We start from the raw sequence: 18,632 nt of genomic DNA, 5'->3' as shown, positions 1-18,632 counted from the left end.
TCACATAAGGTTTTGATTTAGTTATTCTGACTGATATGAGGTGGAATCTCAAGGTTGTTTTGATTTGCATTTCCCTGATGACTAAGAATGTTGAACATTTCTTTAGGTGCTTCTTGGCCATTCAATATTCCTCAGTTGAAAATTCTTTGTTTAATTCTGTACCCCTTTTTCTTTTCTTTTCATAAGTTCAGTGGTATTATTGCAGTTAGAAAAATTATATTATGAGAGATTTAAAAAAATCAATATTTTATTATTAGTTTTACAATCAGTATGTCATCTTTTACCATCCTGGCTTTAAATTATCACTCTACCCAACAGGTGTCAATAATAGTTTAATCCATGCCTTAATAAAAGTTAAAATATTTACAAATTCAAAATAGATGCTTTCATAACTTAAATTTTCACCTGAGAATTCAATGTAACATCCTCATTATATGTCCCAACACAGATATTGGGTATTTGTAAGATTAGACTTCAACTTAACATAAAATAACATGAAAACTTCTCTGGTTTACAAAGTGTAAAATCTTATACAAGTCAATGGATTTCCTACCTCACCGCACACTCAGCTATCTGCCATTGGTTCTTGTGTGTGTACATATGCTAAATCTTTTGCTTTAAATGTAAATATTTGCTTTGGAAAGTTACCTACCTTTTTATGATAAAGACCAAACTTGCCTCAGTTTAAAGGTATTTTTTTAAAGACACTTGGCTTAAATTCCTCTCTCTCTATGAACAGTTTAGCATTAAGGGTTAATTTTAATGGTGTCCAGTAATTATAATATTTCTTAAAATTTAGCATTACTTTTAACTGTCATCATGTAATACAAGCCACTACACTACCTAATAACATCGTGATTTTCAACTTGTATTAGATAAATAGGACAGGTCTTTGGACCCTAAGATATGTATCCCATTTTTTAATAGGGCTATGTGATTCTCTGGTATTTAACTTCTTGAGTTCTTTGTATATATTGGATATTAGCCCTCTATTGGATGTAGGATTGGTAAAGATCTTTTCCAATATGTTGGTTTTTGTTTTGTCCTCTGACAGGGTCCTTTGCCTTACAGAAGCTTTGCAACTTTTTGAGGTCCCATTTGTGGATTGTTGATCTTAGAGCATAAGCCATTGGAGTTCTATTCAAGAAAATTTCCCCTGTGCTAACGTGTTCAAGGATCTTCCCCAATTTCTATTCTATTAGTTTCAGTGTATCTGGTTTTATGTGGAGGTCCTTGATCCACTTTAACTTGAGCTTTATTCAAGTAGATAAGATTTGTTCAATGTGCCTTCTTCTACATGCCAACTTCCAGTTGAACAGGCACAATTTGTTGAAAATGCTGTCTTTTTTCCACTTGAAGGTTTTAAGTCCTTTGTCAAATATCAAGTGGCCATATGTGTGTGGGTCCATCTCTGCGTCTTCAGTTCTATTCCATTGTTCTTCCTGACTGTCTCTCTACCAACACTATACAGTTTTTTTTAAATCACTATTGCTCTGTTTGTAATATATTTTGAGGTCAAGGATGGTGATTCTGCCAGATGTTCTCTTATTGTTGGGAATAGTTTTTGCTATTATGGGTTTGTTGTTATTTTAAATGAATTTCCAAATTGTTCTTTTTAACTCTATGAAGAATTGAGTTCTAATTTTAATGGTGATTGCATTGCATCTGTAGATTGCTTTCAGCAATATGGCCATTTTTACTATATTAATCCTGCCAATCCATATGCATAGGAGATATTTCTGTCTTCTGAGATCTTCTTTGATTTCTTCCTTCAGAGACTTGAAGTTCTTATCATACATATCTTGTCTTTTTGGCACTTTTTCTTTTTCTTATTGGATATTTTCATTATTTACATTTCAAATATTATCCCCTTTCCTGGTTTCCCTCCTTCCTGGAAACACCCTATTACATTCTCCCTCTCCCTGCTTCTATGAGTGTGTTTCTCCACCCATCCACCAACCCTAGTTATCACACCCACAATACCCCTGCACACATGCACACACAAATACCTACGTACTAATTACAAGCATGTGTAGGTACATGAACTTTTTGTATTTATATCCCATTTATTGAAGAAAAATATTTGGTATTAGTCTTTCTGAGTTTCAGTGGTTTGATTTAACATAAGGATTCCTGGTGCTCTCATGATGTTATTTTTCTTTACAGCTGAATAAAATTCCTCTGTGCATAGAACTATATTTTCTTTATCCTATCAAACAGTTTACAAATATCTAGATTAGTTCCATCTTCGAGTGATTGTAAATAATGAGGAAGTATTCACAACTACTTAGGCATACCTACGGGAGAGTCATTTAATTATGTTACATCATAGTTTTATTTTCAGTTTTTTGGAAAAGATTTCTTATCGTATATAAATTTTTGTGAGAGAAAATATATGCACATGAACAATTTCCTGTGTAGCTCAGGTACAGGTAGTTGTGAGCAAACTCAGGTCCTCTGCAAGAGTTGTATACATTCTCAGCAGCTAAAACATCTCTCCAGTCCCAGATGTTCTGAATTTTTGGAGGGAAAAACTTCCAGAGTAATTTTAGAAGTTTTATATTGCCGCCAGCACTGAGTAAAGGTTTTTCTTTCCCCACATTCTCATAAGCATAAATTCTCTTGAGTACAGCTACTCTGACCACATTGAGATGGAATTTTAATGCAGGATAAATTTGCATTTCCATATGGAAAAAGATACCAAATGTTCTTTAACTATTCATTCTGTATTTGTATTTCTTTGAAAACTTATTATTTAGCCATATGTGATGGCACACACCTTAAATCACCACAATTGGAAGGGAAAGACATATGAATCTTTGAAAGAAAGAAAAGAAAAGAAAAGAAAAGAGCTCCAACATAGGCTATGTTAATGATGAGATTTCCTCTACAGAAATGTTTCAGCTATTTCCCAAATGTTTGTGTATATAACACTTTCATCCTAAATTTCGATTTATTTCTTTAAGAACTCAACCTGAACATTTAGACTTTTCCCTGATGTCTTTTCCTGTTTCCCTGCCTTTTCGTGCCTTCTTTACTAGCAAATCCATTCCTACACTGACATTAGAGCCTATTTTGTTATTTGTATTATTATTATTATTATTATTATTATTATTATTATTATTATTATTAATTTTCTTTATTTACATTTCAAATGTTATTCCCTTTCCTGGTTTCCTCTCGGAAAACTCCCTCCCCTTACCCCCTCCACCTCCCCCTATTCATCAACCCACCCACTCCTGCATCCTGGCCTGGCATTCCCCTACACTGAGACATAGCATCTTCACAGAACCAAGGGCCTCTCCTCCTATTGATGACCAACTAAGCCATCCTCTGCTACATATGCAGCTGAAGCCATGAGTCCCACCATGTATACTCTTTGGTTGGTGATTTAGTCCCTGGGAGCTCTGGGGGTACTGGTCAGTTCATATTGTTGTTCCTATGATTCTGCAGACCCCTTCAGCTCCTTGAGTCCTTTCTCTAGCTCCTTCATTAGAGCATACTTTGTAATTTCAGTATGTATTTAAGAGCAGCTGAGGCATCTAGACTCATGGACAGAGTAACTACTGACCATCTTTTCATGGATAAACACTGTTGGATTAGATGCGCCAGAACTTGTAAGTCATTCTAATTAAATATATAACATATATGATAATATATATATAAATAATATAATCATAATATATATACAGACATACACAAACACACACATATATGCATATATATATATATATATATATATATATATAGAGAGAGAGAGAGAGAGAGAGAGAGAGAGACTGATTCATTCAATAAGTTCTATTACAATAGAGAAAGTGACTAACAATGGCTAAATAGATTTAAGCATACTCCCATATTTAAAAGCATCTATGAACTTCAAATAAGAGGATAACATAAAGAAATAATGAATAACAAAAATAAATACACATAAAAATATAGCTCATAAATATAATATTTGGATGTGATCCTGCTTGATTTGATAAAAACAAAAACAACAAAACAATAATATTCCTTGGTCAAAGAGCAATGCCAAGGGGAGTATGCTTATACTCATTTTGAAATTAGTTTATCTGTGCTTTGAGAATGGGAGCAAAGGGTAAAAAAATACTGTGACTAATTATATATATATTTTATACTCACCGGGTAAATTAGATGGAAAACACAACAGTGGTAAAGTTGTACAAAGTGAGAGTGAACCAACAAAAATAAAAGATTTCCACCAACCACTCTGTAATATTCGAAACCTTTGAACATGTCCACTTGTACAAAGAAATAGAGAAAATTTCAGTTAGAAGCTTTAACTTAAAAAAAATCATAATTTGTTGCTAGAATTTTCTGTTTATCTATATTTACTTGTAATTTGTCACTATGAATTTGGGGCTTTGCTGACAAGAGCCAGTTGTCAGCATTCACTGTCACTGTTTTGTTTTTTCTCCCATCATAGCCTCATTTACCCACTTCCCGTTTCAGTGTCATGACTCAGGCAGCAAAAGGTCCTGCTTGTTCCTAGTTATAAAACTTTCTCTCTTTAATCTGTGCCTCTGGAAAACCAAGACTTGTTTCTTTTTCTGGCTTCTTTAATTTTTCACCTGGACCTCTATAGCAAGAAACCTTGCTCCTTAGGTTGCACTGCTTTTCTTGTTGATGGCATCTGACCCTTGAGGACACAGGACACCAGCAAGCCCTCCCTTCAGGCCCCTTGTGCTAAGTGTATTGGCTACTTCTGCATTCTTTCCAGTTTTCCTGTTGGACTCATTTGAATTCTACTTAAGGTTACTTTTGCTATTCACAAAGCTTAGTAGGTGGCAAGGCAGGGAGGGGATATGAAATACCCTGTGCTGGCGTTTGCTACATTTCTGTCTCACTGACTGTCTATGAGCTCTCTGTATCTCGTCTCTTTAATCAATTCTGAGCCCAGTAGAATAATTTTCAAACTTACCAAGAGTTGTTTTTTTTAAATGTATATATGTATGTTTGTTTGTTTTAATCATTTAGGGATAAGATTTACAGAAGTCAATGAATATTTTATTAATAACATTTTCAGCTCCACATACATGAAAAATCTTAGCTGGGAGATAGACAGATGCCCCAGCAGAGATTATGACCACTGGATGTGCTTGCAGGGAACAGGGTGTGGTTTCCTGTAACAATATGGTGGCTAAAAGTCATCAGTAAGTTTAGAGGACTCAACGCTCTACCACTTCACACACATCATGCAGACACACATATGCTGCTAGACCACTCCCACACATAAAATACAACTGAACACACCTTTATTATGAACTAAAGTCCTCACTAACAGTGTAGGAAAGATGCTCTCTTGTGCCCTAGTTGGTTCTAGGGGAGCTCTTCTCCTACAGCACTTGAATAGTTTCTTAGATTTCCTTTCATCAAATGTGCAAGTGTTCACCGTGGTATTCACTGCTGATACAACTCCTCTTCATTTGGGGGTGTTATTTGGGAATATAGGTATCCACCGCAATCATGTATGGTCCCAATCTTTGTTTCTAATATCTGATTGTCATATGTTAATATGTAGCATCCATAAGAACTAGACATTTCCCTCTTTTTTATTATCTGTTTATTGTTGTTTATTTATTGTGGTTCTTTTGATTAAACCCAATTCCTTCTCCATGCCAAACAGGACCTCTGTAATTAAGAACTCCCTACCTTAATTTGAAAGACTTCAAGGTCACTCTATGCTGAACAGGCTCACCTTAATCCTCCAAACCCTATGTATTCTCAAGAATACATAGATTGCCACTGTCACTGGCTCCCTGTTGTTTGTAATATCCACAAGTTTTACGTTTCCTGGTACTGTGAATCTACCAATATGTTTTTAATAACATATTACATGTGACACATTCTATGTGTATATTTTTGCCTAAAGAACTGGGGCCTGAACTAAATGAAAAACCTTTAACTATTAAAGCTAAGCAACATTTTTGACAGGGTGATCATATGTACCAGCTACATGTTGAAATCAAAGTATTTCCTTATGGTAGAAATAAGCAGTTTGAAAACTAAAAATTTATGATTCTACTATACAACATTCAGCAAACTGTTTGAAAGCCCCATATACTAGTTTTAAAATACATATTTAATAAAATCTATAACAAACCTTTTTGGACAATGTTTAAAGGACTAGAGAAACATCACAGCATGCTGTTTTCTTTCATGGAATAGTAATAATGCTTCCCAATTTGACTCTTAAGTTTAGTTGAAATCTAAGTGCTATGCTTGTCATCAGAATGCTGGATTTACCAGGAAGACTATTAACCTAACCCTGTTCCCTGCAAGCACATCCAGTGGTCATACTCTCCGCTGGGGCATCTCTCTATCTCCCAGCTAAGATTTCCCATGGTGTGGACTTGAAAATATCAGTAATAAAATATTCACTGACTTCTGTAAATCTTATCCCTAAATGATTAAAACAAACATACATAATGTTTTAAATAATTATTGGATTCTTAAAATCTTTTTTACATTCATTTATTTGATGTATATGAGTGTATTTCATGCATGTATGTAGTGCACTGTATGCAGATTCAGAAGAGGCTGTCACACACACCCAGAATTTATGGTTACAAATGGTTGTGAGCCACCAAGAAAGTGCTGGGAACACCAGGTCCTCTGAAAGAACAAGTGCTCATTACTACTCACCTCTCTCTTCAGCTTCAAAGTGTTTGTGTGTGTGCATGTGTGTGTGTGTGGGGAATATGCTTAAAGACAAGTGTAAAACCATCCACAAAAATTCAAATGCTAAAAAAGTGAAGTTTTAATTCTGAAATAAAGAAAAAATATCATGGAATATGAAAGAAGGTCAACTTTTAACTATGAGGGTATTTAAATACAAAAGTTTTTGTTGTCGATAACTTTTAGTAAATGCATAAATATATCAAAGACCAAAAAATAATCACAACTATCTCAATGCCTAGTAAAAGTGTTAGGTCAACAGAGTCAATTAAGCAAGACTACTTAGGCAGCAATCCAGGAGCATACATGCCCTCTCCCTTGGCCCAGGCAAATATGCAGCAGAGCACTGCCTTTCTGGCCTCAGTGGGAGAGGATGTGCCTAATCCTGTAGAGACTTGATGCCCAGGAAAAGGAGGTGCTGGGGGGTGTGAAGTGGAGGTGTGTGGCAAGCACCCTCTCAGAGGTAAAGGGATGTGGGGTAGGGAGATAGGAACTCTGGGAGGGGGTACCAGGAAGGGGGCAATGTTTGGAATGTAAATAAATAATTTAATAAAAAGTTATTATGGAAAAATTCAACCACTCTTTTAGTTAAACCTAAAAGAAAGTATCAGAAGAGCCATGTACCCTCAAGTATAATAGAGGTCGTAAGCCATGGCTACAGGAAGGCCTGATCTAAACAAGGGCAACCTGAAAGCCTTTCCTCTGCAGATAAGAATGGAAAGTGACCCATCCAACAGCTGACTGTGAGCATCCACTTCTGGTTGCTAGGCCCCGGCATAGTCTCACAAGAGACAGCTATATCTGGGTCATTACAGCAAAATCTTGCTAGTGTATGCAATGGTGTCAGCGTTTGGAAGCTGATTATGGGTTGGATCCCTGGATATGGCAATCACTAGATGTTCCATCCTTTTGTCACAGCTCCAAATTTTGTCTCTGTAACTCCTTCCATGGGTGTTTTGTTCCCATTTCTAGGAAGGGGCAAAGTGTCCACACTTTGGTCTTCATTCTTCTTGAGTTTCATGCGTTTAGCAAATTGTATCTTATATCTTGTGTATCCTAAGTTTCTGGGCTAATATCCACTTATCAGTGAGTACATATTGTGCGAGTTCCTTTGTGATTGGGTTACCTCACTCAGGATGATGCCCTCCAGGTCCATCCATTTGCCTAGGAATTTTATAAATTCATTCTTTTTAATAGCTGAGTAGTACTCCATTGTGTAAATGTACCACATTTTCTGTATCCACTCCTCTATTGAGGGGCATCTGGGTTCTTTCCAGCTTCTGGCTACACGGCCCCCAATGGAGGAGCTAGAAAAAGTACCCAAGGAGCTAAAGGGAACTGCAACCCTGTATGTGGAACAACAATATGAACTAACCAGTACCCTGGAGCTCTTGTCTCTAGCTGCATATGTATCAAAAGATGGCCTAGTCAGCCATCACTGGAAAGAGAGGCCCTTTGGACTTGAAAACTTTATATGCTCTAGTACAGGGGAATGACAGGGCCAAAAAGGGGGAGTGGGTGGGTAGGGGTTTGGGGGGGTGGGCATGGGGGACTTTTGGGATAGCATTGGATATGTAAACGAGGAAAATACCTAATTAAAAATAAAAAAAATAAATTAATTAAAAAAAAGAATGGAAAATGAGTGTCAACTCTGCACATTTACTCAAGAGAGCTCTTCTGTAGTAACCAAGTAGATGGATGAAGAAAGGACATAGAAAAAAAATCATACATAGAAGGAAGAAAACTACTTAAAAGGGTAAGATTCTATACTTAACATACCCTGAAGACACATGGAGATGTCTTGAGAGATTATCATTATAAATGTTTTTGACAGGGTAGTAGGACAGAAAATTGGCACATAAAGATTAATGACTTTCCTAGAACCAACAATGAGCGTACTAAAAAAACAAAAAAATCAGAAAACACCCACATTAACAGGTGAATCAAGACAAAAATTGGAGCTAGGGGAAAACTTATGAAAGTAAAAGTGTACTTTTTTGACCATCCTCAGTAGGTCAAGTACATAGAACACTAGGATAACTGTCAAGATTTAGAGAAGAACAAAAGAAAAATAATAAATGATGGAATGTCCTCCATGTTCATGAGTTAGGAGAATTAATATCGTGAAAACTGACATATTTTTTCATTCTTTAAACTTTTTTTTTCAGTCCAGATTTTATCCTCCTCCTGGGCCATCCTCCAATTATTCTACATCTCACACTGCCTACCACCATCTCTAGGAGGATGTCCCAACACCACCCCCTACTCCATAAGACCTTCCTACTCCCTAGGGTCTCAATTTCTTGATGGTTAGGTGCATCTTCTCTGACTGAGTCCAGACCTGGCAGTCCTCTGCAGCATATGTGGTGGGAGCCTCATATCAGTTGGTGTATGCTGCCTGGTTTATGGCTCAGTGAAAGATCCTGGATGTCCAGGTTAATTGTGAGTGCTTACTATAGGGAGTCCTCCTCCTCAGCTTCTTCCAGCATTTCCTTATTCAACCAAAGGAATCACTAACTTCTGTCCATTGGTAGGGTGTAAATATCTGCATCCAACTCTTTCAACTGCTTGTTGGGCCTTTCAGAGGGCAGTCATGATAGGCCCCTGCTGGTAAGCATACCATAGTATCAGTAATAGTGTAAGGCCTTGGGGCTTCCCTCTGAGGTGGATAGCACTTTGGGCCTGTCACTGGACCTCCTTTTCCTCAGGCTCTTCTCTATTTTTGTTAGTGCAATTCATTCAGACAGAAACAATTCTAGGTCAGAGTTTTTGACAGTGGGAGTCCAACCCTATCCATGCACTTCATGCCCTGTGTTTTCATTAGAGGTGTACTCTACAAGTTCCTTCTCTCCACTGTAGGGCATTTCATCTAAGCTCCCTCCATTTGAGTCTTGAGTGTCTCTCGCCTCCCAGGTCTCTGGTATATTTTAGAGGTTCCCCCCTCCCACCTCTTATCCCCGAGGTTGCCTGTTTAGATTCTTCATTCTGGCCCTAAGGGTTTCAGTCCTGTTTACCCCCACTCCCAATACATGATTATGTTCACCTCTTTCCCACCCTGTCATTTTTCCCATCCAGGTCCCTCCCTCCCTCCCTGCCCTCCTGTGATTGTGTGGTTCTCTCTCTCAAGTGGGATTGAGGTGTTCTCACTTGAGCTCTTCATCTTGTTAGCATTCTTGAGTTGTGTGGACTATATTTTGGGAATTCTGTACTTTTTTTTTTTTGCTAATATCCATTTACTGGTGAGTATATACAGTGCATGTTTTGAGTCTGTGTTACCTCACTCAGGACAATAATTTTCTAGTTCTATTCATTTGCATGCAAAAATCATGTTGTCCTCATACTTAATAGCTGATTACTATTCTATTTTATGAATGAAATACATTTTATGTATCCATTCTTCTGTTGTGGGACATCTGGGTTGTTTCCCTCTGGTTATCACAGCAGACTGCTATGAACGTAGTGGAACAGGTGCTTCTGTGACAGGATGAGGATATGTGCACAGGGGTGGTAGAGCAGGTTATTCAGCAAGATCTATTTCCAATTTTCTGTGGAAATTCCAGTTTGATTTCTAGAGTGGTTTTACTAGTTTGCAATCTCACCATCAATAGAGGAGTGTTCCTCTTTCTCCACATCCTTGCCAACATGTGCTGTCACCTGATGTTTTGATCTTAGCCATTCTGATTGATGTAAGGAGGAATCTCAGGGTCATTTTGATTTGCATTTCCCAGAAGACTGAGAACTTTAAACATTTCTTTAAGTGCTTCTTAGTCATTTGAGATTCTCTGTTGTGAATTTGTTTAGTTCTGTACCTCATTTTTTGTTTTGGGTTGTTTGGTTTCTTGGTGGTAAGCTTCTTGAGTTCTTTATATAATTTGGATATTAGTTATCCATTGTATGTGGAGTTAGTGAAGGCTTTCCCCCAATCTATAGGTTGTTGATTTGTCCTATTGGCTACGTCCTTTGCCTTATAGAAGCTTTCCAGTTTCATGAGGTCCCATTTATAATTTTCTATTTATCTTAGAGCCAGATCCATTGGAGTCCGGTTTAGGAAATTTCCCCCTGTGCCAATGAGTTCAAGGCTCTTTCACATGTTCTCTTCTACTAGATTCAGTGCACCTGCTTTTATATTGAGGTTCTTGATCCACTTTGACTTGAGGTTTGTGAAAGGTGACAAATATGGGTATATGTTTATTTTTCTACATTCTGAATGCCATTTATTGAAAATTCATGCATTTTCCATTGAATACTTTTGGATCCTTTGAGAAAGATCAAGTGTTCCTAAGTGTGTGGTTTTATTTCTGGGTCTTCAATTCTATTCATTGATCAGTGTGTCTGTCTCTGTATCAATTCCCTGCAGTTTTTATCACTATTGCTCTGTAGTATCACTTGAAGTAAGGAATGGTGAGTCCTCCAAAAGTTCTTTTATTGTACACAGACATATTACTGAATCATTTCTAAAAATATAATTCAATACTTAGCAAATGCTGATGACATTATTTACAGAATTAGAAGAAGTATCCTAATATTCAAATGGAGACAGAAAGACCCTAAACTGCCACAGAGTCTGACAAAACACAATGCTGGAGAAATCTTGATACTGGATCTTACAGTGTACTACATTCTCATAGTGCCTAATATTGCATATTTGTGCAGAAATAAATGCATGAACCACAAGATAGAGATGGGAACAAACAAAGGCTGCACTGCAGATGTCTAATTGTGAACTAAGGGAGAAAATCACAGGCTGGAACATAGACAGCTTCTTTAAAGACTGGTTCTGGGGAAAGTAGATGTCCATATGCAGAAGATGCAAGCAGATCTTTCTCTCTCACCCAAAAATCATTTAAAATGAATCAAAGGTCTGAATCAAATCCTGCAAATTTGAATCTAGCAGAGAAACACTGAACAAAGAGACACAAGCAGGGACTTCCATTGCACTGGGTATGTGGGTTCTTCTCTCATTTCCCAAAGCTCTTCCTCCACCTTCTCAGGAAATCATTTGTGTTTTTTACTAATTTTTCATTTTCAAAAAGTGACAAGGCATCATCAAAACTTGCTATGTAGTGTTTTTTTGATGTGAGTTAACATATCTGTGTATTGAATAAATTTAAGATAGTTATTAAATTTATTGCTTTAGATTATAGCATTTCTTCTATGGAGGTAAATGCCTGATGCATAAAATTTATATTATATCATGTTATGTTATTTTACTCTATATTTATAAAACTACTTTTACCTATGAGTTTTACATTTTAAATTTTTACTTTTTAATCTCAGTTTTAGTAAATTACTTTATAATTTCTTTAGGATAGATTTTCTTTTCTTCCAAACAATAAAAAGTAATCTGCATTATTTTTTATCAGTGCTACAAAAGCATTTAGGAATTTATAAGTAACATCAAGTAATGAGAAAGAAACTATTACTTTGAAAGAGAGTGACAAAGAGTATATGAAAGGGTGTAGAGTGAGGAAAAGAACAGGGAAATGATAAAAACATGCTCTAATCTCAAAAAATAAATACATAAAATTTAAATACATTGTCATAGAGTTTAAGTTTTCTGCTGAGAAGTGGATTAATACTGAATTCTGTGCTCTTGTATGCTGTTTGTTTTTTTATTCCCTTTTGAATATTTAATTTACCTTTTATCTGAAAGCTAGATTATAGTATGATTGCTATGAACTTGTTTCAATGTAATCTGTTGGATGACATTTTATCTTATTGTGTCTGATTAGTTATACAATTTTGATTTTAGCTATTTTTATTGATTTGGAAAATCTTTTGATATCTTTGACATATTAATGTCTCACATGAATTCTAACAATATCATTATTTGTTCTTTTTATTCATTCCCAAATATTTTATTATTCCCCCTCATTTTTAAATTATTTTTCAAGTATGCGTTGTCAAATTGCATGCCAAAAGCTCATTAACTATTCTATGGTATCTAATACACTATTGATGCTTTAGTTTAACTTCGTGTTATTTATGTCTTTGAGTTTGTAGCCACTTTTAGTACAAAAGCTACAAGGAATGCTAGACTCAGCTTTGCCAAGGTTCTGGGTTTAGGTAATGTAGGTTTTCAGCAATACAATGGATAAAATATTTGAAGACAGAATACAAGATCATATCCAAAACATCATCTACCATGATCAGGTAGGCCTAGCTTCAGAGATGCAGATATAATCCCACATCATTAATTCAATAAATATAGCTAACCACATAAACAGACTTAATGACAAAAATCACAGGATCACACATTAGATACAGGAGAGGACTTTGAGAAATGCAACATCTCTTTATGATAAATGTCCTAGATAATCTTGATATATAAGAAACCAACCTCAACAAAGCACAGGTGATCAAAAATCAACTAAATGGAAACACACTCAAAATTGCTATGAAAATTAGAACCAGGAACAAAGGGCTCTTTCCATACTTATTCATTTTAGTACTTGACTTCTAATCTAGAGCAGAAAGACAACTGAAGGAGATCAATGTGATAGAAATATAAAAGGAAGACTAACAAGCAATCCTTATTTTCTGATCTTACCATTTTATGAATAAAAGACCCTAAATACTTCATGAAGAAATATCTACAACAAACATTTTCAACAGAACAGCAGGAAACAAAATCACACACACACACACACACACACACACACACACACACACACACACACACACACACACACACACATAATTCAGGAGCCTCACATATACAAATGACAAATAAGCTAATAAAGAGATCAATCAAACAGCATAATTAACAATAGCCTCAAAAACTACCTTGAGTGAAAAACTATGTAATAAAAACTTAATACATGAAGGAACAGAAGATGGGATCAGAAGTACTAATGTAGTGGTAATGAACATGCTTTTTTATTAATAAATTTAATTTTTTACATTTCATATTTCATTAGCCCACCACCTGTGCATCCTCTAACTCCCATACCTCCTACCCACCCCTTGTCTGAACGTGGATGTCCCCTCCTCCCACCCCACCTGACCTCTAAACTCCCAGGGGCCTCCAATCTCCTGAGGGTTAGGTGCTTCATGCCTGAATGAACACAGACCTGGAAGTCCTCTACTGTATATGTGTTGGGGGTGTCACATGAACTGGTGCATGCTGCCTGTTTAATGATCCAGTGTTTGAGAGATCCCGGGGTGCAGATTAATTGAGACTGCTGGTTGTCCTACAGGGTCACACCTCTGCTCAGCTTCACTCAGTCTTCCCTAATTCAACAACAGGGGTCAGCTGCGTCTGTCCATTAGTTGGGTGCAAATATCAGCATCTGACTCTTTCAGGTGCTTGCTGGGTCTTCTCGAGTCCAGTCATGCTAGGTCCCTTTTTGTGAGTGTTCCATAGACTCAGTAATAGTGTCAGGCCTTGGGACCTCCCCTTGAGCTAGATCCCACTTTGAGCCTGTTGTTGGACCTTCTTTTCCTCAGTCTCCTCTCCATTTCCATCCTTGTAATTTTTCAGACAGGAACAAATATGGATTAGAGTTGAGACTATGGGATGGCAACACCATCCCTCACTTGATGTCCTGTCTTCCAGCTGGAGGTAGGCTCTATAAGTTTGCTCTCTGATATTTCATCTAATGTCCCTCCCCTTGAGTCCTGAGAGTCATTTACTTCCCAGGTCTCTAGTGCATTCTGGAGGTTCCCTTCAAACTCCTATCTCCCAAAGCTGCCTGGCTTCATTCCTTCTAATAGCTCTCAGGGCTTCAGTACTTGTCCCTCACCCAATACCAGATCTGATTAACCTCGCCCCCACTTCCAATGTGCTAATTTGAAAAAAAAATCATCAAATTCATTTTTTTCTTTTTTAAGAATTTTAATATTATATATTTTCTGTATTTACATATCAAATTTCATCCTATTTTCCCCTCTGAAAACCCCCTATTCCATTCCACCTCCCCCTGCTCACTAACCTATGTACTCTAGCTCCACTATCCTGGGATTCCTGTACATTGGGGCATAGAGCCTTCACAGGACCAAGGGTCCCTCCTCTTACTGATGTCCCACAAGGGTATCCTCGGTTACGTATGTGGACAGAGTCCCTCCTTTTGTACTCTTTGCTTGGGGTTTAGTCCCTGGGAGCTCTGGGAGTACTGGTTGTTCCTCCTATGGGGCTGCAAACCCCTTCAGGTCCTTGGGTCCTTTCTCTAGCTCCTTCAATTAGGGACCTTGTGCTCAGCCCAGTAGATGGCTGTGAGCATCTATTTAGTATTTGTCAGGCACTGGCAAAGCCTCTAAGGAGACAGCTATATCAGAAATGAGATAACCCAAACACAAAAGAACACCCATGGTATGTACTCACTAATAAGTGGATATTTGCCCAGAAGTTCAGAATACCCAAGATACAATTCACAAACCATGTGAAGCTCAAGGAGGAAGACCATAGTGTGGATACTTCGGTACTTCTTAGGAAGGGGATAAAAACGCCCATGGGAGGAAATAGAGACAAAGGTTGGAGCAGAAACTAAAGAAAAGGCCATCCAGTGATTGTCCCACCAGGAGATGCATCCAACATACATTTACCAAACCCAGACAATATTTTCCATGCCAACAAGTACCTGCTGACAGGAGCCTGATACAGCTGTCCCCTGAGCAGCTCTGCCAGTTTCTAATACAATTCATCAAATTTCTAACACCATTCTTTGCAAATAGAAACAAACTCAGTTTCATATGAACACAAACACACACACACACACACCTACAAAATGTTCATGAATGTTGAGTGATTTGATGAAAGTTTTACTCTCTCTGAATTCTAGTTTTATAAGAATCTAACATAGTAAAAACTGCATGGTATTAGCACAAAATCTGATACATTGATCAGTGGAATCATCCCGAAAACCCAGTCATAATTCTACATGTATGGACACTGAACTGTTTTCTAATAAGCCAAAAACAAACCAAGAAGAAAAGATTATTTTCAAAAATGCTGGTGGTAAAAGTGGATGGCTGCCTGCAATCCCACCAACAATGGAGGAGTGTTCCTCTTTCTCCACATCCACGCCAGCATCTGCTGTCACCTGAATTTTTGATCTTAGCCATTCTGACTGGTGTGAGGTGGAATCTCAGGGTTGTTTTGATTTGCATTTCCCTGATGATTAAGGATGTTGAACATTTTTTCAGGTGCTTCTCTGCCATTCGGTATTCCTCAGGTGAGAATTCTTTGTTCAGTTCTGAGCCCCATTTTTTAATGGGGTTATTTGATTTTCTGAAGTACATCTACACAATGGAGTACTACTCAGCAATTAAAAAGAATGAATTTATGAAATTCCTAGCCAAATGGATGGACCTGGAGGGCATCATCCTGAGTGAGGTAACACATTCACAAAGGAACTCACACAATATGTACTCACTGATAAGTGGATATTAGCCCAAAACCTAGGATACCCAAGATATAAGATACAATTTCCTAAACACATGAAACTCAAGAAAAATGAAGACTGAAGTGTGGACACTATGCCCCTCCTTAGAATTCGGAACAAAACACCCTTGGAAGGAGTTACAGAGACAAAGTTTGGAGCTGAGATGAAAGGATGGACCATGTAGAGACTTCCATATCCAGGGATCCACCCCATAATCAGCATCCAAACGCTGACACCATTGCATACACTAGCAAGATTTTATCGAAAGGACCCAGATGTAGCTGTCTCTTGTGAGACTATGCTGGGGCCTAGCAAACACAGAAGTGGATGCTCACAGTCAGCTAATGGATGGATCACAGGGCTCCCAATGGAGGAGCTAGAGAAAGTACCCAAGGAGCTAAAGGGATCTGCAACCCTATAGGCGGAACAACATTATGAACTAACCAGTACCCCGGAGCTCTTGACTCTAGCTGCATATGTATCAAAAAGATGGCCTAGTCGGCCATCACTGGAAAGAGAGGCCCATTGGACACGCAAACTTTATATGCCCCAGTACAGGGGAACGCCAGGGCCAAAAAGGGGGAGTGGGTGGGTAGGGGATTGGGGGTGGGTGGGTATGGGGGACTTTTGGTATAGCATTGGAAATGTAAATGAGCTAAATACCTAATAAAAAATGGAAAAAAAAGTGGATGGCTGCAAGTATAATAATGCAAATAGATCCATAACTATCTCTCTGCAAAAAAAAAAAAAAAAAAAAAAAAACAAATCCAAGTTGATCAAGGACCTGCACATAAAATGAGATACACTGAAACTAATAGAAAAGAAAGTGGGGGAAAACATTGAGCATATGTGCACAGGAGAAAATTTCCCAAACAGAAAACCAATAGCTTATGCTCTAAGATCAAGAATTGACAAATGGGATTTAATAAAATTGCAAAGCTTCTGTAAGGCAAAGGACACTGTCAATAGGACAAAGAGCAACCATCAGATTGGAAAGAGATCTTTACTAAATCCTACATCTGATAGAGTGCTAGTATCCAATATATACAAAGAACTCAAGAAGTTAGACTCCAAAGAACCAAATAACCCTACTAACAAGTAGGGTACAGATATAAACAAAGAATTCTCAACTGAGGAATACCAAATGGCTCAGAAGGACCTAAAGAAATGTTCAACATCCTTAGTCATAAGGAAAACACAAATCAAAACAATTTTGATATTCCACTTTATAAAAGTCAGAATGACTAAATCAAAACCTCAGGTGACAGCAGATGCTGGCAAGGATTTGGAGAAAGAGGAAAACTCCTCCATTTCTGTTGGGATTTCAAGCTGGTACAACCACTCTGGAAATCAGTCAGGTGGTTTCTTATAAAATTAGACACAATAATACCATAGGACCCAGCTATGCCACTCTTGGGCATATACTCAGAAGATGCTCCAATATGTAATAAACATACACTCTCCACTATGTTCATAACAGCCTTACATATAATAACCAGAAGCTGGAAAGAACCAAGTTGTCCTTCAACAGAGGAATATAAAGAAAATGGGGTAAATTTACATAATGGAGTACTACTCAGCAATTAAAAACAATGAATTTATGAGATTCTTAGGCAAATGGCTAGATCTGTGGGATATCATCCTGAGTGAGGTAACCCAATCACCAATGAACACTCATGGTATGCACTCACTGATAAGTCAGTATTAGCTCAAAAGCTAGATATACCCAAGATACAACTCACAAAGACATGAAACTCATGAAGAAGGAAGACCAAAGTGTGGATACTTTGTTCCTTCTTAGAAGGGGGTACAAAACACCCATGGAAGGAGTTACAGAGACAAAGTGTGGAGCAGAGACTGAAGGAATGATCATCCAGAGACTGCCCTACCTGGGGATCCATCACATATACAAACACCAAACCCAGACAGTATTGTGGATGCCAACAAGTGCTTGATGACAGGAGCCTGATATAGCTGTCTCCTGAGAGTTTCTGTCAGTGCCTGACAAATACAGAAGTGGGTTCTCACAGCCATCCATGGGACTAAGCACAAGGTCCCCAGTGAAGGAGTCAGAGAAAGGACCTAAGGAGTTGAAGGGATTTGCAGCCCCATAGGAGGAACAATAATATAAACTAACCAGTAACCCCAGAGCTCCCAGGGACTAAACTACCAACGAATGAGTACACGTGGTGGGACTCATGGTTCCAGCTACATATGTAGCAAAGGATTGCCTAGTGAGACAGCAATGGGAGGAGAGGCTCTTGGTCCTGTAAAGGATCTATGCCTCAATGTAGGAGAATTCTAGGGCCAGGAAGTGGGAGTGGGTAGGTTGGTGAACAGGGGGAGGAGGGAGGAGATAGAGGACAGGGTTTTCAGAGGGGAAACCAGAAAAGGGGAGGTCATTTGAAATGTAAAGAAAATATCCTATAAAAAAGAAAAAGAAAGAGAGAAAATCAATAAAACAAATGACAGCACATGCTGATTAGAGTACACACTAGTATAGTCATATAAAAAATTAGGCACAGGATTCCCCACGGGATGCTCACAGGATTC

General features: G+C 37.8%; 1 protein-coding gene across 1 annotated transcript in view; it reads right to left on the bottom strand.

The window, feature by feature from the left end:
• The window catches only part of Gm7133 (predicted gene 7133), a 147,856-nt gene that overhangs the window by 93,279 nt on the left and 35,945 nt on the right, over nt 1–18,632 (bottom strand). The window contains exon 5 of the mRNA XM_981711.4: nt 4,141–4,259. Within this exon, the coding sequence (XP_986805.2) occupies nt 4,141–4,259 (119 nt within the window). The remainder of the gene's footprint in view (nt 1–4,140; nt 4,260–18,632) is intronic.

This window comes from Mus musculus, chromosome 1 (assembly GCF_000001635.26).
Source record: "Mus musculus strain C57BL/6J chromosome 1, GRCm38.p6 C57BL/6J".
NCBI lineage: Eukaryota > Metazoa > Chordata > Mammalia > Rodentia > Muridae > Mus > Mus musculus.
The sequence above is the reverse complement of the archived record's forward strand: the minus strand, read 5'-3'. Positions and strand labels throughout refer to the sequence as shown.